The 13235-nt window shown below is 36.7% G+C and overlaps 1 protein-coding gene across 2 annotated transcripts in view; it reads right to left on the reverse strand.

The window, feature by feature from the left end:
• The window catches only part of ARL6 (ARF like GTPase 6), a 54028-nt gene that overhangs the window by 15784 nt on the left and 25009 nt on the right, over nt 1–13235 (reverse strand). For both annotated transcript variants that reach the window (XM_004452823.5, XM_071214877.1), the window contains exons 6-7: nt 3947–4076; nt 1156–1211 (exon numbers count right to left, since the gene is read on the reverse strand). In XM_004452823.5, the coding sequence (XP_004452880.1) occupies nt 1156–1211; nt 3947–4076 (186 nt within the window). The remainder of the gene's footprint in view (nt 1–1155; nt 1212–3946; nt 4077–13235) is intronic.

The following is a 13235-nucleotide window of genomic DNA, read 5'->3' on the forward strand; positions in this document are numbered from 1 at the left end:
AATACTACAGGGTCTCGTTTTACTTACTTATACAATATAACTAGAATATTCTTTGAAGCTTAATAATAAATGGCATGATGACTACAAAAAACAGAGAAACAATAGAGGTAGTCTATTATATTAAGTACCATGTTATACCAATATACACAGAAATATTTATCAAATGACATTTAGCAATTTGAACCAAAGAAAGGTAATGCCTTTTATGATATGACAGGCAGGTTTCTCTGAGACCCACCATAATATATGCTATCCTTTATAATGATTCCAACATGCAGAAGAGGGAAAAACATTGCACATAATTGGCATTAAAAGATTAGTGTACAAGAAATAATTTATAACTACAATACTACAGCTAGAATTTATAATATCTTGATATTTACTCTTGTTGAAGATAAGAGGATTCATACTAAGAATGATACTCAAAATGAAAATGGAGTGTCTGCCTCATTTTTTGGTCTGACCCTCACAATCTGGTAATAAGATGAGCCTACAGAATTTGGTTTCTTTCTCTAATCTATTGCTCTATATGGGTTACCTACACTTAAGCCATTCCTGTGGCTAGTATAATATGAAACCTTAGGGAAAATGATATATTTTGTTACCTGATTTAAAGCCTGTACCAACTTGTCATAACCATTTTGATAAATAACAAACAACAGCACAAATACACAAAACAACAATAGAAAACCAGTATTTCTAATACTAAATATGAGTGTTAAAAACTATGCAAACATGCTTTGTATAAGTGGTGTTATTTATGGAGTACTGCATGATTTTTAAAAAGGTACATGCTATTTAGGTTATTTTTGTTGTTTTTTTTGTTTTTGTTATTGACAGTAAGGCACAAACATTTTCCCCAAACTTCAAATATGCTTCTATTACTAGATGTGACAGAATTCTGTTGATAAAATTTTAAATTATTTTATAGTGTTTTCTTGTATATTGGTTTTAAATAAATCTTTTAAAAAATGTAATAGAGGCAAATGAAGAAGATATTAAATACTTACTGTACTGTTTTCTCTGACAGCAGAAATAAATGAAAATGAAAGGAAAAGGAAGTGATGATATAATAAAAATAAAACATAAAAAGGAATTAAAAGTGTGAATGAAAAGGAAACAAGGGCTGAACATACAAAGTATTTTGGAATGTACCTTGAAGCCAGTCTACACCTTCTTGTAATCCTTCTCCTTTAATGGCATCACTAGCACTGAAATAAAATCCACAAGAAACACATCCATTTCATTACATCAGAGAATTCTAAGAAAAAAGAATTCTAAATTCTGCAACATGGCAAATTAATATATTCTGATAATGTTAAACATTGAACTTGAAAATAAATAGGAAATCAACATACGTGTGATTAGGAACAAAATGTAAGAAAATTATTTGTAATTTGGATGGATATATGAAAAGTACATTAGCAAAAATTATTCTAGTAATATTATTCAGACTGACATTAACAAAACATATACTTTGGTTATTCTTCCAATGGTAGAAAAGTTTTATAGAGTCCACTGTCCTACTATGCCAGGCCCAAATGACTCATTTATTTTATTATAAATGCTTGGCCTAGGTTGTAATTTTACCATAGGACAGAGGGTCTTTATTTGAAGTAGAATTTGATATCTATAGAGTATAAACCCAAATTACAGCTTTGGTAAGGTGGCAGAATAAAAAGAAGTTATTTCAATCACAGTTTTATGTTTACTAGCTACAAGAACATGGCTAGGTTACTTAATTCTTCTGTCTTCAGTTTATTATCTGTTGAAAAAGGGATATTACCACTGACCTAAACGTGGTTATTGTAAGAATTAAATAGTTGAGACAATGCACATAAAACACCTGAAACAAGGTCTTTCCATTTTCTTTTGATTCTATAAAGGGTAATTTAAACCCTTATTGTTATAAACCAAAATAATTGTAAAACACTGCATCATTTGTCTTAACATGTCCTAAATGTTTGAATTTTACCTTTCCTCAAAAAAATCATAAAACCTATAAATAGAACAAAAGCTAAAAATCCTTATGAGGTCCTACATAATTTGTGCCCTAGTTATTTCTCAGTGGCCTCCTCTCCTACAATAAGCCCTAGATTTCTCTGCACTAGCCAGCCTGGACTTTTTGCTGTTCTTGAAGTACATGATACATGATTACTCAAGAGGCTTTTACTTGCTGGCCCCTCTATCTATAAAGATATTTCTCTAAACCGTGACTTTAATTATTCGCTGACTTCAAGTATGTCTTAGAGAGGTAGGGCTTCTCATTATTCTTTCTTGTTAACCTGCTTTATTTTTCATCCTCCAAGCTGACATTTTAGAAATACATGTCTTTCAATACAATTGCTAATTGTTTTAAGTGGACAGAGAGAGCTGGTATAGCTCAGTGGATGATGTGACGGCTTCCCACATACAAGGTCCCAGGTTCAAACCCTGGCCCAGTAATTAAAGAAAACTAAGTGGACAGACATTTTTTTCATTTGTGAAATCAATCTAATTCAAAATTAAAGTAGGGTTTTTTGTTTTTTTTTAAACTAAGACCACATTTTAAAATGTATGTTGGATCAAATAGTCACAATACTTAATAAAATGAAAAAATTATTCCTTAGTGGTTATCAATTTGGGTATGATTTAGGGAAGCTCCAAAGTTCTATATCAAGATGTCTCCCTACGCCAAATCCCTCCTGTCTTTACCAACCCAAGTACAAGAGTAAAACTCCAATTTCAAGATCATTCAGTAAACACTAACTTTGCCTCTGATCCCAAAGTACCTTGGGATATATAGTGTTTTACTCGTTGGTACAGGTGCCAGAGGCCTGGAGTATTGAGGAGTTCCAAGGTCTTGATCAGGCTTCCATTCCATAGTAATATTCTTTCAGTACCAAGGGTAGCTCTTAAAGTATCTAAACGAACCACTGTCAGAGCTCCTTGCTTTATATTCTGGTTACCCTTTATGAAGGCACTGGATATCTCTGCCCATGTCCATTCTTTACCCTACCTTCTTATGAAATGGGAAAAGTTCTGGCAATAGAAGGTCATCTTATAGCAGGAAGAGGTAGGAGGGTGGACAGGAGCTTAATGACAGGTAATGGTAGGCACTAAAATACCGTCTAACATATAGTCTTTGGTTATTTCTTGTACTATCTTGATAGAAAGGCACATTGGTATAAAATTAATTAGTAATAAACTGTTTTCCGAATAAACAAAAATTTTAGATACTAATTATTTAGGAGTTTACCTCTATTAGCATATCTAGATAAGATCAATGTTTCCATTTCTATTTATTCATTTTCATCAATATTATGCATCTGCTCACTATCAGACACTATCATTAGTATAGGGTTTACAGAAGTGAACAAAATAGACAAAACACCGGCTCTCACAGAACTAATATACTAGAGTAGGGAGACAAGACTATACACCAAAAAAACAAAAATAAAAAGAAACAAACAAAAAAGATATTGAATCATAATAGAACATAAAGCAAAAAGTAAGGGAAGAACGAGTGACGGGGAGGATAGTGACATTTTAGGGAGTGATAAGGAGAAGTCCAGCCCCTGAAGGAAGAGCAGTAACAAGCCAGGAAAATTATCTGGGGGAATGATTCAGACAAAGGGAGTAACAAGCTCAAATGCCCTGATGTGGGAATGTGCTTGGCTGATTTAATGTGCAGAAAGAAATCAGTGTGGTTGAAAGTCAAGTAAGTGGGCTGTTTAAGTTATCCCATAAGAGTCGTTCATATTTTTTATCCCCCAAAATATCTGAAAAGGTTGTAACAGTAATATAGCAGTATTCCTGAACATCTGCATACCACAATTTTACAAAACAAAATACTTAGCTTACAACTTACCATGTCTAGTCACTTATGAAATAAGTTCAGGAACAAAAGACTGAATTCAGAGGATTTTAAAGAATGATAAAACAAGAAGTAAACATAAAACTTTACCAAATGTGCCAGGGTTTATCTTTGATGTTCTCTAAACATAGTAATTGAGAGACTTTTACAGATGTCACTGCATCTCTAAGATCCATTTTGTTTGCAAAGAATAAGATTGGTATTCGGCGGTGTTTAATATCTAAAAAAGAAAACAAGACTACCATTGTACTTTGGTTTTTGGGTCATCTTTTCCAAATCCTTAAAATTGAAATCCATTAAAACTGTTTTCCAATCATTTTTTGGCATATTATAGAAATAAACATTTAAAGACATATATTGTTAGGCGCATATTTGAGCAATAAAAGAAATTTTAAAATACTACAGTCTGGGGAGTGGGTGTAGTGCAAAGAATGACTGCTTTGCACATACAAGATCCTGGGTTCAATCCCTGGTACCTCCTGGAAAAAAAAAAGAAAGAAAAAATACTACAGCCTAAGACAGGGGTTCTTAATAAGAGGTCCAAAAGCTTGAATTGAAATTAAAAAAACAAAACAACATTATTCTTGTGGGGATGTGTTGGTGCAGGTGTGACGTATTTATTAAATAATACACCATACAGTGTGGACTTAGTAAAGGGTTTTCATCTGACTGGCAAAGGAATCCGTGGAACAAAAATGGTATGAACCCCTGGCCCAAAACTATCTGCCCTCCAGTTAGCAGATAGGCCACACCAGAATTGGGAAAGCCCATTAAGTAGTTACAAAACAGCACGTACACAAGGGTCAAATAAATTTTTTATTTTTTCACTTTCAGAGCTAACATACAGGAAATAAACTTCAAATAAAAAGTAGAGGGAAGCGGACTTGGCCCAGTGGTTAGGGAGTCTGTCTACTACATGGGAGGTCCACGGTTCAAATCCCGGGCCTCCTTGACCCATGTGGAGCTGGCCCACACGCAGTGCTGATGCACACAAGGAGTGCTGTGCCATGCAGGGGTGCCCCCCGCGTGGGGGAGCCCCATGCCCAAGAAGTGTGCCCCATAAGGAGAGCCACCCAGTGCAAAAGAAAGTGCAGGCTGCCCAGGAATGGTGCCACCCACACGGAGAGCTGACACAACAAGATGACGCAACAAAAAAAAGAAATACAGATTCCCGTGCCGCTGACAACAACAGAAGTGGACAAAGATAATGCAGCAAATAGACACAGAGAACAGACAACCGGGGGGGGGGGGGTGGAGAGAAATAAATAAAGAAATGAAAAAAAAAGTAGAAAGGAGATAAATTGGATCTTGATTTTAGATACTGGTCACACAGTATAAGTAAAAAGCTAGATATAGTAACAAGATACTTTTGCCTTATTAAAACTTTGTAAACACTTTTTGTTTTGAATAGATAATACATTCAAATGTTTCAGTTTCTAAAGATACAAAATGGTACACAGTAAAAACACTTCCTCCTACTCTTGTTCCAGGTCAACCAGTTACTCCTCCAAAACAGGCAATCCATATCATCAGTTTCATGGCATCTTTCCAGAAATATTTTATATATTTACAAACCTAAGTATTATATTTATAATAAGGAAACAACAAAATATGTAGGTTGCAGCTAAGTCCTTAGAGGATAAACATAGTAGAAAAGAAGGTGTAAAATGAATGCTTTTCTACTACCATTTGAAGAAGATAAAGTATTAAATACAATGTGAGTACAGAAAATTCATAATAAAAACAAGGACAGAAATTAATGAAATTTTAAAAAGACAACTAATGGAGAAATTTAAAGATGGAAGGTGGTTCTTGGAAAATTAATAAAACCAATAAACCCTTTATAAGAATGAGCAAGCAAAAAATCAAGAAAACATAAATTATCACTATCAAGGATGACAGAAGAGACATCACTATAGATCTTTCAGTCACTAAAGGATAATGAGAGAATATCATGAATAACTCATGTCAACAAATATGACATAAAATGGACAAATTCCTTGAAAGATACAAGTTACCAAAACTGATCCAAGAAGAATCAGAATACTTTAATAGCCTTATGTCATTTAAGGAAGTGGAATTTATAATCGACACCCCTCTATCATCCTACCTCTGCCCTACACACACACACTCAATCCAGACCCAGTTAGCTTCATTAGTATATTCTAACATTTAAGGAAGAAATAGTACGTATTCTACACAAACTCAAGAAACAGAAGAGTAAAACTTACCAACCGATTTTATGAGTTCATTATAACCCTGATCCAAAGTCAGATGAGGGCATAGTAAGAAGGAAAACTATAGACCACTAACTCTCATGAGCACAAAAGCAAAAATCCTTAACTTAAACAAAGCTAATCCAACAATATATAAAATAGTTTCCTACAACATGGACAAGTGAGGGTTTTAATATATGAATAATGCACTTGATAATGTAAATGTTATAAGATCACTTTAATTGATGCAGAAAAAGCATCTGACAAATACAATATTCATTTATGATGAAACTCTCAGAATATCAGTAATACAAGGACATTTCCTTGAACTGATAAAGATATATAGGAAGAAAACAAAGGAGAATATTTTTGCAATATGGGGCTAGGCAAAGATTTCTTAGAGAGGACCTTAGAAAGCTGGAATATAAGAGAAAATTTTGATTAAGAGAAAATTTTGATAAATTAGATTTCATCAAAATTAAAAATATCTGCTCATCGAAAGACACAACAAAGAAAATAAGCAAGCCACAAACTCTGAGAAAATTTTCAAAACATAAATATTTGACAAATACCTTGTATACAGAATATATAAAGAACTCTTCACAATTCAATAATAATAAGATGAACAACTTAACTAAAAAATGGCCAAGAGATTTTTTAAAAAACCTCACAAAGTATAAGACTGGCCAATGGTACATGAAAAAGATTAGTCATCGGAAAATATAAATTAAAAGCACAGAGAGGTCCTGCTATATATCCACTCTATGGTTAAAATGAAAAAGACTAACAACACCGATTGTTAGTCAAGGATATGGAGCATCTGGAATTCTGATACACATTGATTTTGTGATAATGACTTTGAAACACTAATGGAGGGTATCTTAAACTTTACACATTCATTTAGCTTATGATTCAGCAAATTCATTCCTAAGAAATATTCAAAGGAATGAAAACGTGCCCACAAGAAAGTCTTTTACAAGAATGTTCACAGCATATTTATTCACAATAGCCAAGAGCTGTAAATAGCCCAGATGTCAATCAACAGGAGACTGGAAAAAAACAGTGATATATTCCCATATAGAATACTATACAGCAAAAAAAGGGAATAAAATGTGACATGCAACACTTCCCAAAATATTATGCTGAATAAAGAAAATAGGTGCAAAAAGTACATACTTTTTTATTCCATTTATATAAAATTCTAGACTAGGGATAATTAACATTGGTGATAAAAATCAGATTAGTAGTTTTCCTGGCATCAGATGTGGAGTGCTGACTGGGAAGGGTCTCAATGGAACTATCTGAGGAAGTGAAAGTGTTCTATTTCTTGGGGTGTAATTTATATGAGTATATGCACTTCTCAAAACTATACAACTATATACTTAAGGTCTGACCATTTCACTGTATAAAATTATAATTCAATTTTTAAAAAACTTCATAAACTCTTAGGTCAGAAATCCCTCCCTTGGGAATCTACCTCATAAAATAAAAATATCAATGCATAAAGACACATGGATATATTTCTATTGGGAATACAAGATTCTCATGACATTTTTAGTCATTTTAGTAGGAACTCTTTCATTTTATTGGTCAGTAGTCCCATACTTTTTTGGGGGGGAAAGTGGAAAAGACCATAGAAGGAACACATAAATAAAAACGCATTCTTAACCCAGAGAAAAGGTAGGTTGGTATTTAAAGTGAAAAATTTGGATTTTGAGAAGATGGCATTGGATTTGGCAGATAAGGTTCAACTCTCTAAAAAAACAATGGAGAAAGAACCAAAAGCTGCCCAAAGGCCCTGCTTTGGGGGTCAGGAGTCCAGGACTGTGCTCATAACTTCAAGAAAGGTGAGGGACAGAGAGACAAAGAAGCCAAAACAACAAATTGTGAGTTACTAAACCTCCTGGCCACTAGGAAGGGTTTCCCTCCCCTCCTGTGAGGCATTCAGTAATGGTAAAACAATTGGCTCATTTCAGCAGACTGATGGGAGACCTTCCTCCCTGTCAGCTGTTATAAGGAAAAAGGGAATGGGAGTTGGGTGGCTTTTCTTCAGTGAATTCAGCTAGTGGAGTCCACTTTGAATATTGGCTCTGGCCAAACAAAGGAAAACTAAGAGAGATACACTCTGTGGAAAGGTGTGCCAATGAGTGCCATCTGCTGGCAGGTCTGGAAATTACAAGGAGAAAAATTGCTTTTAGAGCTCTCTTTACCCTACCACTGGAAGAAAGTCTGCACTCCAGTAGTGAGTAGCATGATTTTGATAACTTAAGCAGGGCAATTTTAAGGACTTAGGATAAGTTGATCCAACTATCAAAGAAGAGCAGTGAAAAAAGTAACAACAATGGGCAAAAGAGAGAAATCGGCCAACAGAGTAAATTCATCTTATATCAAATGCCTGGACATCAGTAAAAAATTACAAGCCATTACTAGAAAACAGGAAGAGATGGTCCAGCCAAAGGAACAAACCAAATATCCTGAAGAGATTCAGGATTTAAGACCATTAATCAATGATAATCACACAACTCTCATAAGTCAATTTAAAGACTTGAAAGAAAATATGACTAAAGAATAAAGGATATTAAGAAGACACTGGGTGAGCATAAAGGACAATCTGAAAGTCTGCAAAGAAAAGTAACAGACCTTATGGGAATGAAAGACATGATGCATGAGATTAAAAATACATTAAGGCATGTAAGAGCAGAGTTGAACTGCATGAAGGAAGAATGAGTGATTTCGAAGACAGAACATCTGAACTGGAAAAGACAGGAGAATAAAAAGAGAAGAGGCGATGGACTTGGCCCAGTGGTTAGGGCGTCCATCTACCACATGGGAGGTCTGCGGTTCAAACCCTGGGCCTTCTTGACCTGTGTGGAGCTGGCCCATGTGCAGTGCTAATGCGCGCAAGGAGTGCCGTGCCATGCAGGGGTGTCCCCGCACGGGGGAGCCCCATGCGCAAGGAGTGCGCCCCATACGGAGAGCCACCCAGCACGAAAGAAAGTGCAGCCTGCCCAGGAATGGCACTGCACACACAGAGAGCTGACACAACAAGATGACGCAATCAAAAGAAACAGATTCCTGTACCACTGACAACAACAGATGCGGACAAAAAAAGAAGACGCAGCAAATAGACACAGAGAACAGACAACTGGAGTGGGGGCGGGGGGTAGAAATAAATAAATAAATAAATCTTAAAAAAAAAAGAGAGAAGAGAATGGAAAAAATGGAACAGCGCCTCAGGGAATTGAATGACTGTGAAAAGCAAAAACATATGCATTATTGGTATCCGAGAAGGAAAAGAAAATGGAAAAGGGGCAGAAAGAATACTTGAGGAAATAATAACTGAAAGACATAAATATGACTATTCTAGAAGACAGTGCATCCCAAACAGAATAAAGCTGACCAAACCTATCCTGATACACCTACTACTTAGAATAAAAAACAGGAGATAAAGAGAAGATTTTGAAAGCAATACGAGAAAGCAAAGCATCACTTACAAGGTAAACGCGAAAAGATTATGTGCCAACCTCTCATCAGAAACCATGGAGGAGAGAAGAAAGTAGTATGATATATTTAGGTATTGAAAGGAAAAAAACTGCTAGCCAAGAATTCTGTATCTGGCAAAGCTGTCCTTCAAAAATGAAGATTTCAAAGTCTTCACAGACAGACAAAAGACTGACAGAATATGTTATCAAAAGATCACAGTTAACAAAAGATACTAAAGGGAGTGCTACAGCCTGAAAGGAAAAAACAAGGGCGAGACACTTGGAGAAGAGTGTAGAAATGAGGATTATTAGAAAGGGTAAATTAAAGGGTAAAAAGGGGAAACGGACTTGGCCCAGTGGTTAGGGCATCCGTCTACCACATGGGAGGTCCGCGGTTCAAGCCCCGGGCCTCCTTGACCTGTGTGGAGCTGGCCCATGCGCAGTGCTGATGTGTGCAAGGAGTGCCCTGCCATGCAGGGGTGGCCCCCGCGTAGGGGAACCCCATGCACAGGGGGTGCGCCCATAGGGGGAGCCGCCCAGCACGAAGGGGAGTGCAGCCTGCCCAGGAATGGCGCCGCCCACACTTCCTGTGCCGCTGACGACAACAGAAGCGGACAAAGAAACAAGACGCAGCAAACAGACACAGAGAATAGACAACTGGGGGAGGGGGAGGGGATTAAATAAATCTTTAAAAAAAAAAAAAGGGTAAAAAGACAAGACAATAGTATAACAACAAAACACCAAAAGTCAAAATGGATGAAATAAGTAATGCCTTTACATTTATAACATTGAAAGTTAATGGCTTGAACTCCTCAATCAAAAGACATAGACTAATAGAAAGGATAAAAAAATATATGCCATATATATGTTGTCTATAAAAGACTCACCTCAGACATAAGGACACAACCTGGTTAAAAGTGAAAGGTTGGAAAAAGATGTTCCACATAAACAGTAACCAAAAAAGAGCTGGAGTAACAATAATAATATTGGACAAAATAGATTTTAAATACAAAACTGTTATAAGGGGTGAAGAAATTCATTATATATTAATAAAAGGGACACTACAACAAGAAGAAATAACTATTCTAAACATTTATGCACTTAACCTCAGTGCCCCAAGATGCATGAGGCACACACTGGCAAAGGTAAAGGGATAAATAGATGTCTTTACAATAATGACTGGAGACTTCAATATGCCACTTTCAGTATTGGTTAGAACACCTGGACAAGGATAAAGAGAGCTTGAATAATGTGATAAATGAACTAGACCACTAGGATATCTATAGCACACTGAACCCCCAAACAGGAGGATATACATTCTTTTTTTTTTTTTTTTAAAGATTTATTTATTTATTTAATTTCCCCCCCTCTCCTGGTTGTCTGTTCTTGGTGTCTATTTGCTGCGTCTTGTTTCTTTGTCCGCTTCTGTTGTCATCAGCGGCACGGGAAGTGTGGGCGGCGCCATTCCTGAGCAGGCTGCTCTTTCTTTTCATGCTGGGCAGCTTTCCTCACGGGCGCACTCCTTGCGCGTGGGGCTCCCCCACGCGGGGGACACCCTTGCGTGGCACGGCACTCCTTGCACGCATCAGCGCTGCGCATGGCCAGCTCCACACGGGTCAAGGAGGCCCGGGGTTTGAACCGCGGACCTCCCATATGGTAGACGGACACCCTAACCACTGGGCCAAAGTCCGTTTCCCTGAGTGCTCATGGATCCTTCTCAAAGGTAGACCACATGTTGTATCACAAGACAAGTCTCAATAAATTTAAAAAGATTGAAATTATACAAAACACTTTCTCTGATCATAATGGAATAAAGCTGGAAATCAATAATGGGTGGAAAAAGGAAAAATTCCTAAAATATAGAGAGGAAACAACAGACTCTGAAACAATACGTGAGTCAAAGAAAAAACTGCAAGGAAATTCAGCAAATATCTTGAGACGAATGAAAATGAGAACACAACATATCAAAATCTATGGGACACCACAAAGGCAGTGCTGAGAGGGAAATTTGTAACCTTCAATGCTTACAGTAAAAAAGAAAAAAGAGCTAAAATTGATCTAACAATACACTTGGAAGAACTAGAGAAAGAACAGCAAACTAATCCCAAACCAAGCTGAAGGAAAGAAATACTAAAGATCAGAGCAGAAATAAATGAAACTGAGAAAAAACAATAGAGGATCAACAAAACCAAAAGTAGGTTCTTTGAGAAGATCAACAAAAATCAACAAACCCTTAGCTAGACTGACAATGAAAAAAAGAGAGAAGACAAAAATAAAGTCAGAAATGAGAAGGGGTCATTACTGCAGAAATGAGAGGTCATAAAAGGAAACTATGAACAACTGTAGGCCAAAAAACTAGAAAATGTAGATGAGATGAACAAATTTCTAAAAACACATGAACCACCAACATTACTTTGGAAGAAATAGAAGAACTCAACAAAAAAAATCACAAGTGAAGAGAATGAAACAGTCATCAAAAACCTCCCAAAGATGGAATGCCCAGGAACAGATGACTATCAATCATTCAAAGATGAACTAATATCTATCTTGCTCAAGCTCCTCCAAGAAGTTGAACAGGAAAGAATGCTATCAAACTTATTCTATGAAGCCAACATCATCCTAATACCAAAACCAGATGAAGATACTATGAAAAAAGAAAATTACAGACCAATATCTCTAATGAATAAAGATGCAAAAATCCTCAACAAAATACTTGCAAACTGAATCCAAAAGCACATTAAAAGAATTACACACCATGATCAAATGAGTTCTGTCCCAGGTATGCAAGGGTGGTTTGACAGAAGAAAATAAATTATTGTAATAAACCACATAAATAAAGTGAAGAAGAAAAAACACATGATCCTCTAGATTGATGCAGAAAAGACAGTGACAAAATACAGCATCCTTTCTTGATAAAAACTTTCCAAAAGATAGGAATAGAAGGAAGCTTCCTCAATGTGGTGAAGTCCACATATGAAAAACCTACAACTACATTGTACTTGATGGTGAAAGACTGAAAGCTTTCCCACTGAGATCAGGAACAAGAAAAGGGTGGCCTCTGTCACCATCACTATTCAATCTTGTGCTAGAAGTTCTAGCAGAGCAATCAGGCTTTCTTATAAAAGGTCACAAATAGGAAAGGAAGAAGTAAAACTTTCAATATTTGCTGATCCTATATCTAGAAATAGGATCAACTTGACCTTATATCTAGAAAATCTTGAAAAAAATCCACAACAAAGCTAGTAGAATTAACAGACGATTTCGCAAAGTGGCGGGATACTAGATTAATACGCAGGTGGTGGACTTGGCCCAGTGGTTAGGGCATCCGTCTACCACATGGGAAGGCCACGGTTCAAACCCCGGGCCTCCTTGATCCATGTGGAGCTGGCCCATACTCAGTGCTGATGTGCACAAGGAGTGCCGTGCCACACAGGGATGTCTCTGCATAGGGGACCCCAACGTGCAAGGAGTGCACCCTGTAAGGAGAGCCACCCAGTGTGAAAAAAAAGTCCAGCCTGCCCAGGAATGGTGCCGCACAGAGAACTGACACAAGATGACGCAAAAAAAGAAACACAGATTCCCCTGCCGCTGACAACAACAGAAGCAGACAAAAAATGAAGATGCATCAAATAGACACCCTGTTGACAACCAGGGTAGGGGGGGAGGGGAGAGAAATAAATA

The sequence above is a fragment of the Dasypus novemcinctus genome, chromosome 4, assembly GCF_030445035.2.
Source record: "Dasypus novemcinctus isolate mDasNov1 chromosome 4, mDasNov1.1.hap2, whole genome shotgun sequence".
Taxonomy (NCBI): domain Eukaryota; kingdom Metazoa; phylum Chordata; class Mammalia; order Cingulata; family Dasypodidae; genus Dasypus; species Dasypus novemcinctus.